A 22,326-nucleotide genomic window follows, 5' to 3' on the forward strand; every position below is an offset into this window, starting at 1 on the left:
TCATTTAAGAAAAATGAGAGTTGTTTCTGTTGTCACAAAGCAGTGTGATGGTGGAAAGTTATCCCAAGGTAATGTTTAACACATCTGTTTTACAGTGGAGTAAGCCCCTAAAGGCTGCACAATGTTTGCAAAACCCTTGGTTAGAACTACTGATAGRGATGATGGGATGGGGTTGCAGGGCATTGCAAGAACCTTATAGACTGCCCAGTTTGAAATAATTGTTCTTTTTGTGCCATTAATTTGGATATATTGCAAATGAGCAAACAAGGCAATGATTTGGTTGGTCCACAGGAGTCGGCAGATTCTGCAGAGATGGAAGACAAGATAGTTGCTGGGTTTTCAAACCATCTCCCTTCCTTGCAATTGCAACCAAGCTTTCCCAAGATGAGCTTGGACCGTCGTGAGAGCGACAGCCCCGCTGGCAGCATGAGCTCTGCAGAAGGGGTGGTGAGGAAGCGGGAGTATGACAACCCCTACTTCGAACCACAGTATGGATTTCCTACGGAGGATGAGGATGATGAGCAGGAAGAGAGCTACACCCCAAGATTCAACCAGAATGTCAATGGAAGCAGGCAAGTTTCGCCATCTCCTGCTCTTCTGTACAGCATTGSATTTGGGGGGTTACTGTTTGCTTCATGTAGTTTAACATTCATTCTCTTAAATGTCCTTTGCAACTGAAGTTAGTCACTACCATTTAATGCTGAAATTCTGCAAACCATTCCAGTTTGACTTTAGGCAGTTATTTAGTTCCCTCAAATTTTGTTTAACCAATAGGAGCTAACAGAGTTCCCAATGTTTCTGAGAAGTGTTCTAGGGTATCACCTACTGATTCTTGGAAATATTTGAGGAACTGTAATTGTAAAGCCTTGTCTCTTCGGGGTAAGATGTGAGGGACATTGATATTATAGTGACAGACAGCACTAGGTTGTCTCATTATTAGTGTTAAAGCAGATTACTTCCACAGATGCCCTTTTAAAGACAAACTCTCAGTGTGCCCTGAAAAGTAATAAAAGCCTGAATACAAATATTCTCCATCCACCTTCCCCATCCCCTCCCCTGCCTCCATGTTAAGGGCAGTGTGATTGAAAACTGGTGAGAAATGAGRTTATCTTATAGGATTTGTGGGAGATGATGCTGTTGATTGGGAATAAAATTCTTATAAGAGTTGTACTTATTTCTTTAAAGGTCTCAGAAGCTACTGCGCCCAAACAGCTTAAAACTGGCAAATGATTCTGATGCAGATTCAGACTCCAGGGCCAGTTCCCCAAACTCTACCATCTCCAATAACAGCAGTGAAGGTTTTGGGGGCATCATGTCTTTTGCTAGTATGTACTCATCCGTTACGCTGTTTTTATCTTTTATCTTACAGATTAAAGAGAGTTGCAATAGAGAATTGGCTAGTTAAGAGGATGATTAAGAGATGATTAAATTGTCATCAAGTCTCTGGAAATCAYGTTAGGAGACACAGGATCTGTTTGACTTACATTGCTCATAACCAACATTTTTCTTACTGAAAACTACCTAAAGGATTAGTTAGATGGTTAGGTCCTTGAGTTTTATGGCATTTGAGGTACCGATCATGTTTTTCAAATGTGTTTTAATAATAACATCTAAAATCTAATGGAAGACTAATAGAGTTTTGATAAATGAAAGAAAATATAATTAACTGAGTATTGTGCTACTGTGGGGAGTGTGGGAAGGAGTTTGTGTCAAGGGGGAAAGTGTGTTGGATGTTTCTGATAAAGCCCTTATTATTTAGTCTGCTTAGATTATTCTTTTTAGCCTTATTTTAGTGGTTATGCTTGTGTTTTACATAAACATCCTGAGGTTTTAGAGATAATCAGTTTGTTCATCTACCTGCAATGTCTGCAGACAGCCTGAAAGCTTAACCAGATGAGTGTGCATTGCTAAGTTACTGAGATCTTTAAGATCTGTCAATGCTAGGAAAAAAAATTCCCTTTTTCCTCKATAAATAGATGGATTCTATGTTAAAGCAAACTTATGTGACAAATCTATGGAGTTTTGCAAGGCTCTGCACAATCCTCACTTCAAGGTTACATACTTTGGAAACTTTCTGTCKTCCTGTTTTCTCATATGGTCCTTGCCATTCGTTTGCTCCTAAAAAAGACAATCAAATTAGACATAATCATTGTGAGGCAAGCTAYGTAATGCAGGAAGATAAGTGAATATTGTTAGCACAGTGTTGGTACCAGACTCGAAGATGAAATGGCAATAATTGTAAAATAAAAACTAAGAAGTAGGTTTTTATACATATCAGATTAATATGATTACAGATGTGTTGCATCACAGATGAGATGACTTCTAAGGTTCTGGGTAATAAAGAAGTACTTCTTTAGGGACCTTGGCTAAAAATGTGAATTGCAGGAGGTTTAAGAGGTTTGGGAATGTGTGGTGAGTTAAGCATTTAACTGTTYTCTTCTTCTGTCATAGGCAGCCTGTACAGAAACCACAGCACAAGTTTTAGTCTGTCCAACTTAGCCCTACCAACCAAAGTTGGGAGAGACAAGAATACTCCCTTTCCCAGCCTAAAAGGTAACAATTTCTCTCCTTGTCTGCTACAGCCATTATGTTCTTGTGACTGAGGACTCTGAGGTCTTACCCCTAAAAAATGCCTTTTAGGCATATAAAAGTGTTTTGGTAGTTTGGGTTAGTACTTGTGTTGGGTCTAATATTTCTCAGGTGTTCCCAACAATTAGACTGTTTTACAATGGGAAATTTGCTAGTTCATTAAAGGATGCAGAGTAAATGTTGGGGGCCTTTTTTTTTTCTTTCCCTCCCATTTTGTTTGGTTTTATTTTTAAGTACTAAGCATAAAGAGTGGGAACCAAGGTCTGGGTTCTACTTTCACACCAAGAGCTTCATGATTAGCTTGAGGCAACTTGTTTCAATGATGCCCCATTTATAAGTGAGAGATAATGCTTGCCTACCTCCTGTGTAGGTTTCAGATGTGTTAAGTCTCTTTAGCTCACCAAGTGGAAAACTGCCTACTCAGAGTTGAGGTATACACCTGTGCTTCGGCTCGTGCGGAGTGAAGATCCATCCCAAAGTTGCGCACACAGTCTTCCAATTGGAACATCTTCTGTTTGCAGTATCATTAGATGACATGRCTGAAGAGAAGCTAGAGAAATAAGCTTAGTAAACTAGGGAATTTAGTCAGCCTGGTTATCCTTGCACAGAATGTGATGGTAGAAGGGAGATTGCAGGCATGGTAGTGTTTTAGTGTTGAGACCATTTCAGTTGGTGAACTGGGGAAAGGTTTCATTTTTCTTTTAAGCTATTCTGACTAATTAGAACTTRCTACTTTTTGTTTTAATATGTTGATTTATTTATTTTTCCTCCTCATCATTTTCATCGGTAAAGATTACTTTAATCTGGAAGTGGGAAGGGATGTGGATGAAGGTTTGTATGCTGTTTTGCTGACCTCTGACCTTGTAGAAACAAAGGCCAAAAGCTGAGTTTTGTGTTTCTGCTTTGGACTTTGTTTTTGAGACAAGTGATCGTTCCCTGTGTGTAAAATGAGGAGGAACAGGACTGGTATGGTGAAAACACTAGCAGAGACTCTGCACAGCTGTTTTTGACAAGATTCTGTCAGTTGGCTGCATTTTCATGTCCAATCGTGCAGGATAAGAAGCACACCTCAAGTCAGGGTTATTTTCATGGGTAAACTTCTTTATGACTGATTCCATGCATTGGAAGAAAACAGTGATGGGTTTTGCCATTCCATGTTCATGCTTTGTGCCTCATCTTCCGCAGTTTGATGTTCTTTTCTTGATGACTGTAATGCTCTAGGGCCTTTAATATTACTGTGCAGCTGTGAGGATGAAATTTCCATGGAGTGGTGTGGTCCGTGCATGTGCAAGGGTGTGTATGTGTCTGGTCACCTCTGTGCGCATGCTGGCTCACTGGGATTCCCGCTGGGCACTTCTCTGTTTATAAATGTGTTTTTGTTTTTGTTGTAAGAATACAAAATTGCTGGCTCTTCTTACCAAGTGTGTGTGGTACCCTGTGTTTGTGACTCTGTAATGGGAAATGATGCTGGGACTCCATCTCATTGCTGCTGTTTTACTTTTCATCTTCCTTTTTTGTTTCATGCGCATCCATTAATGTTGTTGTTTCCTCGATGATATGGATATTTTTGATAGTGCCCTTGAAATGCAGTGTGTGCAGTAGTACCCTTGGAGGTGCAATACATTGATTCTATGATGCCAAATTTCAAGTCAAGCACTATCTCTTAGTGATGAACCTTAGTGATGAGGCTGGCCCTTTTGTCTCGGGCTTTCAGTCATCCTTCCTGCTCTAGTGTCTTTGGGTTTTGTTTTGAGGGAGGATTGGGAAGAAGCTGGTAGGTTTTTTTTGTTGTTGTTATTTTTCTTTTTTTCTTTTGATGCTGATGGTGGGGAGTGTAGATATTATAGTACACTACTAATTGTATATTTTGTGTCCCAGTATTTGGGTTAAATACTATAATGGAGATTATTACTGAAGCTGGCCCAGTAAGCAATGAAGGTGGGTTCCCTACAGCATGAGCTGTGCATGATGTACCAATTTCCAGCATTCCCTATGCCTGACCTGGGGATACCTTTCTCATTGGGTAACCAGTATCATATGATCTATACTAGTCACTCCCAATGCATTATGCTTTTACATATAGTGACTAATTTGAAGATGGTTCTTGTTGTGGAACTGCATGCAGAGCAGACAAGCTTTTCCTGCCTTTCACCTCCTGCTCCCATTTCCATCTTCTCTTTTTCTCTCTGCATTACTCCCATTACTGTTTTCTGCCGATGTGTGATGCTAGAATATGATATATGCTGCTGCTTTTTGGAGTTTCCATTTTTGTTTGAAGTCTGTTATCTGTAATCCTAATAGGTGTGTTAGTCAGCCTTAGCATTGCTTGTTATTGTTCCAGAACAGAGTGTTTTTTTCCCCTACCCGTCTTCCTCTTACCTTGTCTTCTCTCCTGTTTAGGAAACAGGCGAGCCCTTGTGGATCAAAAATCTTCAGTCATTAAGCATAGCCCAACAGTGAAGAGAGAGTCTCCATCACCTCAGGGACGAAGTAGCAACTCTAGGTAGTGTATATGTGTGTATGTATATATAAAATGTTGTTGCAAAGGTCTTCAAATTCCTGAGTAAAGATGGCCAAGTATAGCTATTCAGAACTATGTAGTACTTTCTGTAGCCTTGAACTTATACATGTAATTATCAAAAAGATTTTTCAACGGATGGTCTTTTAGTTAATATGTGTTTTTCTCTGCTCCAGAGTATCCTCTTTTGGTCTGAATTCCAAAAATATTCTAGGTGCTGCAAGACCCTGCTTTAACTCAGTATTTCATCTTTGTAATTGAATGTGTTCTGAATGAAGGAGTCTAGCCAGCAGCAGTTTAGCAGATCGCACAGAATCAGCTGAGTCCTGTGGAGCAGTTTGATTCTATGAATTCACCAAAAGTCCTTGTACTTGTACAAAAGTACTTGTACTTTTGGTACTTGCACAGTACTGAGTACTGTAGAATAGAGTTTGGGTTGTGCGCAGTTATGTTAGCAGCATGCCTACCTAAGCTGAGTTTATTTTCTTGTAAACTTAGCTTCAATAAGGACTGCACACAGGRTGTGTGTGCCCTGGCCATGTCTCTCTTTTCATGCAAGCCTAKTCAACAGAGGGCTAACTTCTGCATATTTCTTGTTTGTTTGTTTCTGCTTTCCTGTATATAACCATCAGTGAGAACCAGCAATTCCTGAAGGAGGTCGTACACAATGTTCTTGATGGGCAGGGTGTTGGCTGGCTGAACATGAAGAGAGTCCGACGCCTGCTGGAGAGCGAGCAGCTCCGTGTCTTTGTCCTGAGCAAGCTAAATCGCACCATCCAGTCAGAAGAAGATGCTCGGCAGGACATCATACAGGATGTGGTCAGTGCTGAGCTCATCGGACTCCTCATACCTGCTCTATACCTAGATTCAATTCATAGAAGGTCTTAAAGACAATATATTAAATTATTAACCCTTGCAAGCTGAYGTTACAGCACTGTTTAGAATTTATTTTCTTGAATGTCTTTCTCCCTTCTCAAACAGTGATGCTGTTGGGATTTTCCTTGTAGGAGATCAGCCGCAAGGTTTATAAAGGCATGCTGGACTTGCTGAAGTGCACTGTGYTGAGCCTCGAGCAGTCGTACGCCAATGCTGGCCTGGGAGGCATGGCCAGCGTTTTTGGCCTGCTAGAGATAGCACACACTCATTATTACAACAAAGGTAAGAAATGTGTTCATGAGAATGTAGAGAACTGAGGCAAACCAGGTCTTTATTCTGAAGTTAACTGTCTTGTGGCTTCTGGTATTTCATGGGGTTTACCACACTTGAGAAATATGTGAGAACTGTATCCTCATTTCCTGAAGCCTTATAGAGCTAGAAACATTATCTTGCACACATAYAGCTGAATGAAGCAAAACAATGGCCAAATGGACTATTGCAAATGTAAACTATGTAGTGTGATAAAAAAAGCTTTTACAGATGACAGTTGAAATCCCATGAGTGGGGACTTTCAGCTGGGACTCACCAATCCACAGCCTTGGAAAGTTATGCCAGGCAGCCTGTCTAGAGAGGTATTTCTAATGTGAAAGCATAGCAGGCATCAATACTGTACTAATCACCTTGCATTTCACCATAATCCTTATATCACTGATAAGGTCTTAGAGAAGAATGTCTGGTTTAGGTAACACCTCTTTGTTCTTCCACTTTTTCTTAAACTGATTTAAATACAAAATAAAATGGATGCATAAGAGGAAAGGGCAAAAGATAACATGTCACGTCTTTATTATATGTTTGACTCAACTGTAATCTCATATGATGAAAAGCTGTTTATTTCACAATAGCAGAGGGGCAGTGTTTATGAAGCACCTTATGTTTGACAATCTGGCGGGCTTGTATCAGGAGTCTAATGGTTGATGAGATCGGATGTTCTGTGGCCACTGGTTTTCATTTCCAAACATTGTAAGAATGCTGAGGTAGGTCCGGAGGATTCTGTTGGTTTAACATTCCCAAATGTGGAGATAATTATAAGCATTTTAATCTGGTGCTGCAAAATTATGCAATGACTAGGRCAAAACTCGATAGTTTGTGAGGTCATGCTAATGTAGTGCCAAACATCATAGTTTGATAATAAATAAAACTTGAGGTGAATTAATTGTAGTTGCACTCAACAAAATTTATGGATATAAACTTTTATAGAGTTGATGCATCTTTGAAACACCAACAAGACCACAGATGGTGTAGTGTAGCCATTTCTGACCATCTCACCTTGTAATGATGCTGAGAAATTGAGATGATTTCTGAAAGAAAATCTTTCTACTCTGAAAGAKGGCAGTGTTCAATCTGTTGAGCCTTGATGTTTTTATGTATTTATTTATATGGAAAGCTGGCACTGATAACCAAATCTTTAATCTATGGGACAAAGGTATTACAAAATCTAGTAGCTAGACAAATTTAGACATCAGGGCGTGAAATTTTGGCTGTAAGCCAGAATTGCAGGAGAGTCTTTGCTGGAAATCTAATTCTAACTTAAATATTCTAAAAGTTTTGCTGAAATTCAAATTGTAACTTGTTATGCAGAGATCATCTAAATGATGTAAAACGCGTTTGGAATGATGGAAATGCTGTAGCTGATGTGTGAAGTTTCATTCAGTGTTACACAGCTGATTGTAGATCAATCAACCAATCATCATAGATGATTGTATTTTCACTAAGAGGGACTGACTTATATTCTAGAATCAATAGTTTCAGGGATTAGGCTACGTTCGATAATTCTTGTGTGACGTGCCGGAAGAAATACCACACTTGTTGTGCCAAAGAAGTTTTGCAGGTTTCAATATACAGGAAAAAGAGCTATTTAGGTATCCCAACGCAGCCCCTGGACTTTCTCTTCTCTTTCCATCAGTCTATCTGCAAGCCACGGTGAGCTTTGGGATCAGATGTGGAACTGAGTTATTTCAATGCCAGGCTTAATGATGCAGGTGAAACAGTTTGGCTCATCCTTTCCCTGCGTCTTTTACTTCCTGACTGCCCTCTCCTTCTCTTTTTCATCTTTCTTTTTTTTTTTTTTTCTTTCTTTTTTTTTTCCTTTGGCAACACTTTGTTCTTTGCTTTTTAAGAACCAGAGAAGAGAAGAAGAAGTCCAACGGATGGCGCGATCACGCCAGTTGGCAAGGATCCTGCGTCAACCCCAAGAGCAGAGCCGAAACCTGTGATGCAGATGCCAGCATCTCAGCTCATGCCAAAGGCACCAAGCCCACCCGGGAAGGGGTCAAGGGAGTTTGACACGAGGAGTCTAAAGGAAGAAAATTTTATTGCTTCTATTGGTGTGTACTGAGGTGCATGTGAGGTGTAGGAGGGGCTTCTATCTTGGTATTAGGTTCTATTTACATTTTCTTCATTTTAACACACCACATTGCTGCTATAACATGCTTCATTACACCTTGGATCACAAGGAATAATTCTGTGCATCTTCTCTTGCTCTTGGAAAAATACTTTCCAGGCAGTTTTCTCCCCAAAGCTTTCTAGTTTTAGTTGTTCCTGAATATCATTACACTTCAGACAACTTAATTTTTTGCTCTATGGATGTTTTCAAGTAGTAGAAAATGGCCAAAGGGAAGTGGAGCCAGTAGGACTTTAGAAAGGGCAGGTATGGAAGGGACTGTGTTGAAACAATTTTTTTAGTTCTGGTTACTATTGGATTATCAACTGAATATCCTCTTAGAAATGACGGAGAATTTGCTGATTGCTAGCAATAAAAAAGATATAATTGCTTTTATATATGTGCATGTGTATATATATATGCATATATGCATTTTTGTTTTATAGTGTCAGTGATTAGGACTGATGGATCTTCCTTCTGTGCAATAGGAAATAGAATGCATGCCTATCTAAACAGCATCTACTAAGCTTGTTACTGGAAAACAAAATGACTAGGAGAAAGTTGGAGATAAATTTAGAATTCTGATTTACTTTTTTTTTATTTTGAGTTTTTGTTTGTTTGTTTTGTTTTTTTAAAGCAGGCCTAGCAGAGGCTTTGTAGATGTCGGGGAGAAAAAGGCAAGATTTAGGTTGGATGCAACCTGCATACAAGAGAAATGTACCATCAGCAGATGGGGAAAACGCTGTATCAGCTCTAAAAACCTCATGTTAAGTTTTAGCTGTTGCTTCTATGTCCTGTTTAAAAGCACTTTTAAATGAAATTACTGTTCAGAARATTACTTCTAAAAGCAGTGTGCTACAGTGGGACTTGATATCCAGCGTATCGCATGAAAGATGTGCATGGGTCGCTTATGTGCAGAAGATTCAGATGTTCTTTGCTGGGCCCATTTATTTACTAGCTGCCGGTCGAGCCTTTCTGAACTGTTGCTGAAGTCCTTCTGGCTTCGATTTTTTGATTCAAGGAATTGTGAAGCATCAGAAGAAGTGCTTTGTAAAAGAAGTACTATTTAATAAGAATAGATTTTCTGTTAGAAATACTGTTGCCAAAATATTGGTCTTAATTTCACAGTATTCAAGGACAAGCAACAGAAAAGCTTTTATTGTGTTTCTGATGCTCTAATGTTTTTCACTTGTCTTCTATAGAAATAAGTTGCAAGAAGGATTTGATTTCACTAGGTCAGGAGAAGGCCAGTTTGAAAAACTCCCATGCGTTTTCTGAAACCTTTAAATCTCTTTCTGACTGCTTTTATGTTTTTAATAACCATGAACTCTGTATGTCAGTCTTCAAGAAATTACAGTAAGGACAATTTAGCGTCCCTATTTGTGTGACCCTTGGGATCTGTAAGTAAAGGAAATTCCTCCTGCATTGCAGGAGGATCATTTGAAGCTTCTCGGTATTCCTCACATGAATAGTTGTTAGTCATGGCTAGGCTGAAATCTCATCTGGACTGAAAGGCAGATTCTTCTCTTAGTTAAAGTCACTGTGGACAGTTTCRGAATTTTCTGAAATCTACGTTTAGATTTAACTCTACGTTTAGATACCTGTTTCTAAGAAGTGCTGAGTTAACAGGCAAGTCGGATGAAAGCAGTATGATAACAGGTGTTGTAGCTTTCAGATTGGTGGTTTTTAAACTAAAGCTATATAGACTCAGAACTCAGGAGACCAGATGTTTCCAAAGCCTTTGTAACAAATTGAGCACATCTTCTAAAGGGTTTGTTGATGTGTGTCAGTGTGTGGTGAACTAGGTGAGCTTAAGGGATGCTGTTTGGATCTGTAGGTGATTTGTATGCTATCCATCTGTGTGGTTATCGAAGTTGAAGGAATATCCATCAATCACACAGCAGAAGTAGAAATTGATTAGCTAGCAGCTATCTTTCTTTCATTAGTCTTCTAATTGCACAAGTTCCCTAGCAGAGCAGTAGGACATTGCGCTTCCTCTTCCTTGTCTTTCCCTTTGCTGCCCTTCCACGAGTGCCTGTCCCACCCTCGGCCATGCTAGTGAGAGAGGACAGTGCCCAGCATTCAGACCCCGTTCAGCCTGCCAGCTTGTAACGGTGTCTTGGAACAGCAGGCCAGGGCCTGGGATGACTGGGTATTTCTGAGCACCAAGGATGGTTGCATTTCAGAGAGCTGAAGGATGTGGGTGATGGGAGAGCACAAGCATCATTAATTTGTCTCAGGGCCAAGCTTCAGAGCGTGCATGCAGGCTCCAGCTTTTTTCCTTCTTCTGTGTTGTAGGCTATTACAGAATCCCTTGACTTGGCTGGAGTGCTGTGACCTAATTCRAATTCTGGATGGTGGCATTAAGCATGACTAACATCTTGCTCTTTTTTTTATTTTTTCCTGTTTTTTTGYCATTTTTCCACCCTGATAGGAACAAAGGAATGCTGAGGAGTTCAGCTTTTTATGTGAGGGACTGATTGATAGGCAGACAAGCATGTTTTGAGAATACTGCCAAGTCAAAAGTAATTTTACTTGTAAACTTTTCTCTGTATTAATTTAAAAAAAATCATGTTGGTTATATTTTGTATTAACTTAGATTTTTAACTTTGAAATTTCTGCTGCTGCTTTTCAGACGCTTTCTTTTAATGTTACAGATTAAAGATATGTAAATATTTCTGTTTAATTAGAGCTTTTGTGATGCCTATGTATCAAGGAGTAAATATTTGACAATCTTAAAAGTCCTTTCTCAGAAAGGAGATGAATTGCAATGTTGGGTTTGTAATAGCTGGTTTTGCTTAGTTGGTTCACTGCATGAAATCATTTCTAACATTTTAATTTTGTAAATTGAAGAAGATGCAGTGCACTGTTCTAACATTGAAATCTTGCAAAGTGGTGTTAAATAACCCTTCACTCAGTAGTTCTCATAAATTTCTGCCTTTTTTTTTTTTGAGAAGAAGGGGTGGGTTTTTGTTTGAATTTTTTCTTCCAATTTTTGTCTGTCTGACCAGCCRCTGACTCTCTCTCTCTCTCTCTTGCTTGCAATGCATCTTGAGTAGAGTTGTGGAACAAGCACCAGGAAGTGAAAAAGCAAAAAGCTTTGGAAAAAACGAGTAAGGAAATGATAAAACTCCAGAAACTGACTCCCCCAGCCTCCCCATAACTGCCAACTCCCCAGGTGCAGGGTGAACTTGCATCTATGGCACATGATTTTTATACCCRTAAGAGCAAAGGGGAAGATCCAGGGGAAAGCCTGTGTCCCAGGGGAGGCCGAAGAGATCGACTTCCCCTGAGGAAGTTTTTCAAATGTCTTCAACTAATCCTCTCCATATGTTACCCTTTCCAGAGAAGAAGCAGGTATCCTGCCTCTTCACTATACAAATTGTACTCGGAATGATTTTAAAAGACATTCCCTCTGCTTTCTTAAGCATTAGAGACTGCTTTTTGCCCTTGAAGTCCTTGACATGAATTGACTTTTAATGTTATTGGAGTGAAGACTTCTCCGTTCTTTCAAGGCCTGGCTTGGCAAATTTTGTTACCTGGTGTCAGCTAGGAAGAGTTAGTTTCTGACTGCAGTCAATCTGCAAACAGAAAATTGCCTTTGGAGGGAAAAGAGTTGGTGTATGTGAAGAGTTCTGTTTCTCTTTATTAGAGGAATCAATCTGATTTTGTTTCTATACTACATATGTAGGAGAAAATAGTGAAGCAGATGGTGCGAGCTAATTGCAGAGTCTAAATAGTCTCTAAATCTGCAGGAATCTTAACGCCCACTGAAATGTGTGCACGTTATCTGCAGATGCAGTACAATATTTAGTTTTGTTTATCACTATTATAAATAGACATACGATATTCAGAGATAGATGTAATGTGGTATTKTCCAAATGTAAGAGAGCCCCTTTTACAAAGTGAAGGCAAGAGATGATTAATAGTAAACAGAACAGATAAAGATTCCTGTCATTTTAATTGCTACATTAACTGGCCTGGATTTGTTACRTTTACTTAAGATCCTCAGTTAGATCCTTCAGGTAGCACAAAAGAACATCTTGAGTCAATTCAGAATAGGCCACCTCTGAAGTACATTTAAGATGTAAATGGGTGCCTGCCAAGGTCGAGCATGTGTAAGACAGACAAGTAACATGTGCATGCACCACTCTCCCATTTTAAGGGCCCTTCAGTTAGGTGCCCCTATTAGAAGGGATAAATTGGAGTTTTGTCTTTCCTGTGTAATAGTTATCCAGGTCCACTAACAAGCTAAATGGAGGATGCAAATGCCTGTAAAATGATAATGACAGCATGTGATTACAGTTAATACCCTAAAACTCTGTTACCAGTATTGCTCACCACCATCAAATTCCTGAAGTGATTTAGGCAACTTAAAATTAAAAGCCAGATTGGCAGAATGTCAGAAGGCTGGTGGGGCAGGGAACCCCTAACTTGCTTAAAACTGAAGTTCAGTATTCTCGATTAAGCTTTACTCTCTGCGTTGTTATTCAGGGCTAGAAATGGTAGCCATTTGAATGACTGGAAGTAGAAGACTTCTAGAAATGTGACATGTTTCAGTAGAAAATATCCCAAGAATTTGGAGTATTTTTAATTAGTTTTGGATTTTCTAAATATTTYCTTTTTTAACATTAGAATCTTGGACAATTTGATTTGGAGTAATCAAAGAGTGTGGATTTATGTAGAAGATTATAATAAATGATAGACTTATTGTAAAACATTTCACATAGAGAATTCTTGGTTAAGTAGTAAGCTAGTACAATCTGCACAGCCTGCTTATGGCTTTGCTGTTCATAAGTTACATACCATCTCAAACTCACTCCCAGAAATCTTTGTATATTATTCTTTTCTTTCTCCCCTCCCTTTCCTCTTTACTTTTTGCTGTCTCCCTCTCTCTAATATTACATATAACTTAAACATATTCATAATTCCCAGGTTGTTGTGATTAGAGGTTATAAGATACTGTAGCATTGTTTGCTGAGAGATACTGGATATAGTCATGGGCATATAATACAAATACTCCAGCTGCTGCTCATGTCTTACTGAATAGTTGGCAGATATGGACACGGCAGAAGTTTTGTGTTCAGTCTCTTCCCCTTTCTGAGCTTAGTGGTTTTCTGTTTACAGGCTGTAGCATATTCTTTCCTTGCCTTGTTATTTACATCACACAGTACTTTCCAAAATTTTCAGACTCTACCTGTCCTTCATTCCCTTCTTTTCCTTCTGCCATCCCATCAGAAGACAATAGATAATACATTTCGAGAACTGCATGGAGAATTGCTCAATAAGGCAGTAAAATAAGTAACTTTTATCAAACTGGGTAGATTAATGAATGCATGACTTAAGGCTTGCTGAATCCCTCTCTCACTACTGACCTATGTGACTGCAAACTCTGGAGAGCCATTTGATGTGTAATTGGCAAGTGTGAAGTACATCATACAAGCCTCTTCCTTGATTTTGTGTGTGTATGTGTTTGTTTTGTGTGTTCAAACCATGTTTTGCCTTATTTTTGCCTAAATATTTTTTCGATTGCAACCTAACCTGTTCAAGAAATTGAGCAAATTAGCTGTTCAGAAGAATATTCTGATTTTACATATTTAAGTATCACTTTACCAGAAGTTACGCAAGTGGCTTCCCAGAGTTGAATGGCAACTGCTCTGCATGTATTGTTATAACTGGAAGCTATTTGAGCTTTGTCTGTCCTCTTCTCTCTTTTGAATAGCTAGTAAAGGTACTGTTTAGTGATAGTCACAGATGGGCTATGCCTTTGGACTATTTAAAATCCACACTAAAATTTTAAGAGTGGCAGATGTATTCTGCTAATCTACTTGTTTACAGTACCAAGGAATAAGAAATTAAAAGAATAAGAAAGCAAATTTGTTTTCATACTATTGTCCCTGCTTCCAGTCTGTCTTCTGCTTTCTGCCATACTACTTTTCCTTAGTACAATAACCATCTACTTTTTCCTTTTGCTCAGGGCCAGAAGGTGTGAAACACTTTGATTTGGGAGAAACAGATGAGAAAAAATCACAAATCAGTGCAGACAGTGGCCTCAGTTTGGCCTCGGGTTCTCAGGTCAGTCTCTCCTCTGCTTGTTTTACTTATGTGATACGGAAAGGATTCCTTTAATTGCCACTTTATTGTGGGAAGACTTTTAGAACCTGAGAATTCCCTAAAGGCTCATTTAGTATTATTTCTTCCCTCCTTTTTAGGGGACTGTGCTTTGCTAACTCCTCAATTGCTTGACACCTATGGCTATTTTACACATTGGCAATATTGTCTCTTTAGCTGACTTCATGCAGCAAGGAAATACAAGGCCTGTGTTTTAGGATCTAAAGGAATGGAAAGAGATGTTCTTCCCTCATGTAAAAAAAGATGAACTGATGTTTCTTTTGTTCCTGTCCCCTCTATATGTTTAATTGCAGAAGAGTGATTTGGACTCTGTTCCCAGCGGAGGACCAGCAGTAATGGTCCGAAGCACGAGCCAGGACTCTGAAGTTAGCACAGTGGTAGGATATGCCTCAAGTGAAAGCTTGGTGTGATTCACTGGTTGGTAAAGTGGTGAGGGTGGAGAGGCATCTTGTGCATACGTTGTGTGTATGGTATAGCCACGTGCTGCTGTGCACACATAATAGGGTGTGGCTGGCAAGCCAGTGTGCCTGGTGGAATGCACATACTGTTTTACTAGCAGACTGCAGTCCGYGTATATAATGTTCTTTGCATGTTTCTATGAACTGGTGACATACATGTATGTGCATGTATGGAACTGGTAGATTACAATCACTTTCTAAATATGACTTAGTACCTTAGAGAAAAGGTAGCAGAATGCGTTCAGAGATGGGCAGTGAGCCTACTTCTTCCCACACGTTGTCTCATGTGGCATATTCCAGAGTAAAGCCCAAGGAATTTTTATTTTTTACAGCTGCAGTGTAGCTATAGGTATCTAGCTTTCCACAACCTGTTCTCAGCCTGGAACAGGAATAATGCTCAAAATATCTATAGTGGACTCAGAAATTTATAATTCCTGAGAGTTTTTTGAATCTCTCTCTCCATATTGCTCTGCCTAGTTGGATTTGGTGGGAGGATCATATCAATAAAAGAGAGAAACTAAAGTGGCTTTCAGTTGTATTGCTTTTTATGCCTTAGGAGGGAATACCTTTAACTTTTCTTTTTACAGTGTCCTATCTATTGAGGGTAACTACTTTTTTTTTTTTCCCCCCCCACAGGTTAGTAACAGCTCTGGAGAGACATTAGGAGCAGACAGTGACTTAAGCAGCAATGCTGGTGATGGCCTGGGTGTGGAAAATGGTGGCAATCTGGCAGGGTCGAGGGGTACTGTGTCAGACAGCGAAATTGAGACAAACTCTGCTACTAGCTCTATCTTTGTAAGGACAGTCCAGACTTTATTTTTTCATTTTAAATTAAATCTTGTACTTATTTCAGTGTGTGTGCATGCATGAAAGAGGTTCTCAGCCCTTACAATAGGATCAGATCAGCACTGACTTGCAATATATTCTATCAAATATATACTATACAGTACCAAAATATTGAAGAATTAAATTTTGTGTGGATGAACTATTTCTGTTTCCTGTGCAATATATATGTAGTCCTTTGAGAATAATAAATTCACATCTCAATGGATATTACAGATTCTAGCAATATTTATCTCCCTCATTCAGTGTTACTCTCAACGAAGCATACACCTAATCCCACTTCAGATTCATAACAGCGTTAGACATTGTTCGATTTAACCAAGAGGAACTGATCCGATTCCGTAGAAGCAGCTGCTTGCTACAGGAAAATGATGTCCCATCATAGGTTTAACAACTGTTGTGTTCCTCTTAAAGTGTTATTTTAATACTGTCTGAAGTGCCATCATCACTTTAAATATCAGTTCTGGGTTAGTATATCTGTGAGAACTAATATTTAAGTGGTTTGACAACACATTTTGTTAAAGTTTTTGACTAATATACATATTATTACCAAGAAAGCAGTTATATGCCTGATTTCAGTTGAACTGTCAGCCAAATGAACTAAAAATGCTTCAAAATTAGTCTATGTTCATTTTATAATCCTGATTAGATAGTTAAAACCTTTACATGGTCACTTACATCTAATTTTAAGTAACAGACAAAATCATTATGCTTCACTGCAGCTTTCTTCAAGGAGAATGGATATGACGTAACTGTCAGCCTCTTTAGTTAGAAGATGGTGTCTTGTCAATTTCTAGAGCTAGACTTTTTAAAAACACTTTCCTCTTTTATGGACATTTCTACCTGATTACTGAAACTGTGAATTTTTAAGAGGTTCTGCAAGAGGGATTTAGAAAAGAGAATGCAAGGGTGCATGATGAATGTCAAGTATTGAAGTATTACAACATATTTTATCTGATGTTAGAGAGACAGAACACCTGCTTTATCATGCAATAATGGTCCTGCAGGCTGCCAGATTGATTTTTCTGACTCTATTTTATGTTATTTTCAGGCAAAGTCTCATAACCTGAAGCAGAGCACAAAGGATAACAAAGGCAGTTCTCCAGGGAGAGGCCCAGAGGAGGGGAGCCAGCGGGTTTATCTCTATGAAGGGCTTTTGGGTAAACTTTTTTTTTTTGTGTAGAGTTAAACTCAAGTTGTATCTGTAGCAGGCTGGAATTTATACTGTATTTTTAACCATTTATTGTTCTCCATACTGCCAGAGTAGCCAGCTCGTTATGGTATTCAGACTAAAGAGGAAGATTTGCTGGGAAATTGAGTAAGCGGTTGTGGGTGAGAGGTATAATTTGCTTAAAATGTAGTTTGTTCAAGCCCCGTGCTGTTCTTGAACGTAAATCAATGCTGTAGACTGCTGGGAGAAACACCTTAACTCACCATGTATGAAAGGCTGAAGTGCATTGCTATTCTCTGCGAACAGATCCTTCAGCTTAACTCATTAAAGATGGATGCTAGTCACAGAATGCTAATGGCTCTTTGAGCATTTCCTCAAATTAAGAGTGCATTGTTGCTGTTATTTTTGTTGTTATTTTTAATGTATTTCATCTGGACTTACTGTTAATCCAGAGCTTTCTCTCTCTCCCTGTTTTCATCCTTTCTCTTTCTCATTTCTACCTGCTTGCAATGGTGCAGGTAGGGATAAAGGATCTGTCTGGGACCAATTAGAGGATGCTGCAATGGAAACCTTCTCTATGAGTAATAATTTCTTCTTTCCCCTTCTCTGTGTGTTTACCATGATCTGTGTTTGTGTGTGATATTCCTGTCTCTTTGGGGCAGTGCTAACAGCAGATCCAAGAAGGTATGCTCTAAAGGAACAGGAATAAGAGATTCTTTAATAAAAGGCTTTGAAAAGACTGTGCCATATATTAGAATAGGAGATATGTCCTCTCTTCTTTCACTTTTTTTTCTTGTTGTGATATTGCCTGTGATTTAAAAAAAAAAATACTCTTTGTCTTTTTGAGTATGGAATATTTGTGTGTTGGTTTATGGTATTTTCAAGAAATAAGAAGGGGAATTAATCTTCAAGTAYTTAACTGGAATAAATGCTCACTTCCTGTAATCATTGCACAGGCAAAGAGCGCTCAACTTTATGGGACCAGATGCAGTTCTGGGAAGATGCCTTTTTGGATGCTGTGATGTTAGAGAGAGAAGGAATGGGGATGGACCAGGGACCCCAGGAGATGATTGACAGGTAAAGTTCTTCGGTGGTCCTTTTTCCTACACAGTATTCCACCTCAACTAAAACAGTCAAAAATTATTTTAGTTCTGTGGCACATGCTATTGTCAATTTGAAAACCTTGTTACTATTAACTGGTAGCTCAAAAACGAACCCTTTGCTTTTGTGTTGCCTGGCATCTACTACAGCCTGTATACCATCCTCAGCCAAGACACATTTATTTTAATATTTGTATAGAGGTGACATTTTCAAAGAAGTGAGTAACATGATTTTAATCATGATAGAAATAGCTGAAATAGACTAGAGCAGTAATAAAGCAAAGGAATTCTGAGGCAGGATGACTATATTCTGGAAGGAAGATGTGAGTGCATTGGAATGAAGTTGAAGATGTTCTTGCGTGTTGGAAGATTTTGCATGTTGGAAAATGCAATTTTCAAAGATATTTATAGGTGGCTTTAATTGGCAGTATTTAATTAAAATAAACACAGTGAGGGAACCATCTAGAAATACTTGTGTGGCTGCTTAATGCTAGACTACTTCTAAGCTGTCTATATTCACTGCCTGCTTTTTTCCCCCTCCCTCTGCTCTGTCAAAATCGGATTGTTTTCTGCTCTTCGTACTACCTGCAGTTGAAAGTTGCTACCATGTAGAATTGTAACCAAAATAAGATCTGGAGCCAAAACAAGAGTTATTTTGTAGGATGCTAGTTTATGGAAAAGGAACACAGTTTGGAGAAGAGACGGCATGTAACCCGAAGTCTAAACATTTTCTCTATCAGTTAAATGTAGCTGCAGGACAGAAATAAAGCTTTAAAGAAGAAATTCTTGTACTGACTTATATGGTCCTCTTCAAGCAACTGTAATTGTTGTGAACTTGCAGTTATGAGGGAGAGGAAATAGGCCCACTGGATTGCTAAGAACTTTCCAACTGAACATGTGTTATTTACTTTTACTGCCTAATAATTAATGGATGTATTTAATTAACAAATAGAACATGTTATTGGAAAATGCCCATTTGGCTTAATGTTTTTGGAAGTCTTCTTTGCCTTACCTTTCATAGATAATGCTCTGAGCTTTGTCAGTGCTTTAGTGAGTTGGATGAAAAGTGCCTTTGAGTCTACTTCAAATCTAGCTGCTCTTACAGGTATCTTTCCCTGGGAGAACACGACCGAAAGCGATTAGAGGATGATGAGGACCGCTTGTTGGCTACGCTGCTGCATAATATGATTGCCTATATGCTTATGATCAAGGTGATCTTTTTTTCTGTGTAATAGATCTCAGACTATATTTTATAGACGTTGTTTTGTAGAGTGACAGAAGTTCTATAAAATGCTTCCTGATCGCAATGAGAAAAGAAATTGTTTCAGTGCCTGGAGATTGTTTTGAAATGTGATGTCTCAATTTATAGGGTTTGGTGCCATGGGCATGCATATATATTGCAATTTGAAATAGAAACCTTTTAGCCCTCCAGAGGATACTCTTTAATTGTTAGATGCAGGGGTTATAAATTTGCTAGAGAGCATCTCCTAACCTCATTTTCTTTCAACTGCAAATTTCAAATTCTCTTCTGGTAGTGAACTGTAAAAGGAGAATGTGGCCAGGGGGTGCATATGAATAACTCAACAAGAAATGTGCAGTTAGTGCTAAGCAGCTCTGGCCCTTCCTCCCTGCCTGCCCCATTCAGTAAACTGGATGCACCTTAATACTTTAGCTGACTCCAAACAATACTTTTCCTTTAATCCTTTTTAATTCCTTTAAACTTCTTAGGGAGTCTGAGTCTTTCATCGAATGTAACTGAGAAATCGATCTAAAATTGTTGTGCCTGTAACCAACTATAGTGACTGTTTGTACCATAACACTCCTGTGAGACACTGTGATGCAGCAAGCTGCTAAACGTAGCAGCTGGAGCTAACATGAGTGACCTGGAGATCAGCTGTTTGCTGTTATTGTCTTTACAGTGAAATCAGGATATGCTCGTTTGGAGAGGGAAGAGAAATTGCTTATTCTTAGAAAGAAGTAGGTAACTCGGTCTTTTATCTGCTTTCTAGGTGAACAAGAATGATATTAGGAAAAAGGTACGACGTCTAATGGGAAAGTCACATATTGGATTGGTGCACAGCCAGCAAATAAATGATATTCTAGATAAGCTTGCCAATCTGGTAAGTAAAACATCAAGGAATAGTTTATCTGTAGGAACTGCAGTAGAAGAAAATCATTTACTTGAAAATTCCCTATAAATGCTGTGAAACACTAAAGTTAATTAAATTGGAGGTATTAAATACTGCTTTTATGTATAGAGACTGTGATTGTATGGTGATTTTTATAGTTCCACTTTATGCACTTATCAATTAAAGCTTTAACATAAATATGTATAAATGTGAAATTTCAGTATCAAATCTGTGCAATCCTAATGCTCTTTTAATATCACTTTTTATCAGATATATTATTGTAGACTAATAACAATTTAAAGAAAAATTAATAACTTAAAAGTTTCTTATAAAGAAATCAAATGAGATCTCACAAAGAGGAGATCAGGTGACTGATCACCTGTCGCCTGCTTCCCATTCCTCGTGTTTTATTGTTTGTTTCTGTTTAAAATTTCCAGTGCTGCAGATTTGTGAGGTCCAGACTCTCAAAGTTGGTGTATTGAGCAGCTCATATTTATGAGCTTGTGCTTTAGCATCAGTGCAGGATCAGTCTGATACCACTGCACCCTGCAGTTGTGTTCTTAGACTGCCTTCTGGTTATTTCCTCTCTGCAACAACTATAATAATTGTAGCTTTAAGACATTATGTCTTAAAGATGCTGAAATGCTGGCTTTGTAGCTCTTAGTTGCTCTGTTGTCTTGCTTTTTTTGTGGGTGTGGCTTTTTTTTTTTTTTTTGCCAGCTACTGGGATTGGATATACTTAACATTTTCAAGTATTTTATCATGTGGTTTATACTTAGTGAGGCAGAGAGAGACTAGATGGGCTTAACCTCACCAGGAGAACAACCACATGGGGAGAAAAGGAAGAGAAGTGTGTTTATTCTTATTGAGATTGTAACGAATACTTAGTTTTCCATGAGTTACCAGGTCAGAATGTTGTGGGGATTGGTTTCTGTATGCAAATATTTTCACTACCAGTTGCTGTGCAGAGTAAACATTATCTTCTGTTATTGCCAGTTAAGAATACAGGCTAACATATAAGTTAATAAAAAATCCAGCTATTAACCATCACTAGAGTGGAGGCATGTCATGTCCTATTTAAAAAGTTAGTTTTCCAGTGCTTTTTGTGATTGGAACTTAGTTGTGTGCCCAGAAATTATAGGAAATATTCTCATAATTATCTGGGGACGGGGGGAAGAAAAACCTAAACCAGTTAACTGCAATGTTAACAGTTATTGAAACCTAGACAACTCCCAGTCAACCACTAAGTGTGATATCAGCTTGAGTGGTGTTATATGCTGTGATAACTCCCATACCGCTCTTGCTGAAATTAACCTTCTGGAGTACGTTGCGTAGGACTTGTCCAAAATAATCTCAGATCAGCTGTGTTGAAATGTATATGTTTTTTCAATGTAGAAAATGTTTCTAGTGTCATACACTGTTACTTTAAATAGATGAGGAGAAATTGATTATGATAATTGATTAATGACTCTATATTTTCTGCTCTAGAGTGGCCGGGAGCTCTCTGTGAGACCCAGTGGCAGCCGCCACATCAAGAAGCAGACTTTTGTAGTCCATGCTGGGACAGACACAACAGGAGACATATTCTTCATGGAGGTAAGAGATAAGAACAAACATTAATGCATCTAGTACTCTTCAGTAAATAGCATCAGAACTCTCATCTATGATTTTGTGCTGCCAGGTGTGTGATGACTGCATTGTCCTGAGAAGTAACATTGGAACTGTATATGAACGGTGGTGGTATGAGAAACTCATCAACATGACTTACTGTCCCAAAACAAAAGTGCTGTGCCTCTGGAGGAGGAATGGCCAAGAGACACAACTGAACAAGTTCTACACTAAGAAGGTACATGTTTTGTTTAACACACACGATACTGAAGGAAAACCAAAACAATCAAATCCTTGGTATGACATCTTGCATGTCGTGATCTGAAGCTGCCATTATTTCTATCACTTGTTTTGGGACAGTACTGTAGCAGGATATCATTTCAAGAAGTTTGGGGTGATCTTTACTTTGCTGTTTGTTTGAAGAATGCAGAGTCTATTACTTCATTGACCTCTTTCAGCTAA

General features: G+C 38.7%; 1 protein-coding gene across 14 annotated transcripts in view; it reads left to right on the forward strand.

Annotated features, from left to right (window-relative positions):
- The window catches only part of MADD (MAP kinase activating death domain), a 52,433-nt gene that overhangs the window by 15,121 nt on the left and 14,986 nt on the right, over positions 1–22,326 (forward strand). For 4 of the 14 annotated variants that reach the window (XM_026035099.1, XM_026035100.1, XM_026035101.1 and 1 more), the window contains exons 12-29: positions 292–572; positions 1,186–1,325; positions 2,452–2,553; positions 4,990–5,092; positions 5,740–5,926; positions 6,115–6,265; positions 8,161–8,367; positions 11,483–11,536; positions 14,401–14,498; positions 14,849–14,932; positions 15,650–15,808; positions 16,908–17,016; positions 17,546–17,608; positions 17,984–18,104; positions 19,233–19,338; positions 20,137–20,247; positions 21,745–21,852; positions 21,938–22,102. In XM_026035099.1, coding sequence (XP_025890884.1) covers positions 292–572; positions 1,186–1,325; positions 2,452–2,553; positions 4,990–5,092; positions 5,740–5,926; positions 6,115–6,265; positions 8,161–8,367; positions 11,483–11,536; positions 14,401–14,498; positions 14,849–14,932; positions 15,650–15,808; positions 16,908–17,016; positions 17,546–17,608; positions 17,984–18,104; positions 19,233–19,338; positions 20,137–20,247; positions 21,745–21,852; positions 21,938–22,102 — 2,349 coding nt within the window. Of the gene's footprint in view, positions 1–291; positions 573–1,185; positions 1,326–2,451; positions 2,554–4,467; positions 4,528–4,989; positions 5,093–5,739; positions 5,927–6,114; positions 6,266–8,160; positions 8,368–11,482; positions 11,537–14,400; positions 14,499–14,848; positions 14,933–15,649; positions 15,809–16,907; positions 17,017–17,545; positions 17,609–17,983; positions 18,105–19,232; positions 19,339–20,136; positions 20,248–21,744; positions 21,853–21,937; positions 22,103–22,326 lie in introns of all 14 variants that reach the window. The other 10 variants (XM_026035102.1, XM_026035105.1, XM_026035114.1 and 7 more) reach the window with 5 other exon arrangements.

The sequence above is a fragment of the Nothoprocta perdicaria genome, unplaced genomic scaffold (assembly GCF_003342845.1).
Source record: "Nothoprocta perdicaria isolate Ctin4 unplaced genomic scaffold, notPer1 scaffold_156, whole genome shotgun sequence".
In the NCBI taxonomy this organism is placed as follows: Eukaryota; Metazoa; Chordata; class Aves; order Tinamiformes; family Tinamidae; genus Nothoprocta; species Nothoprocta perdicaria.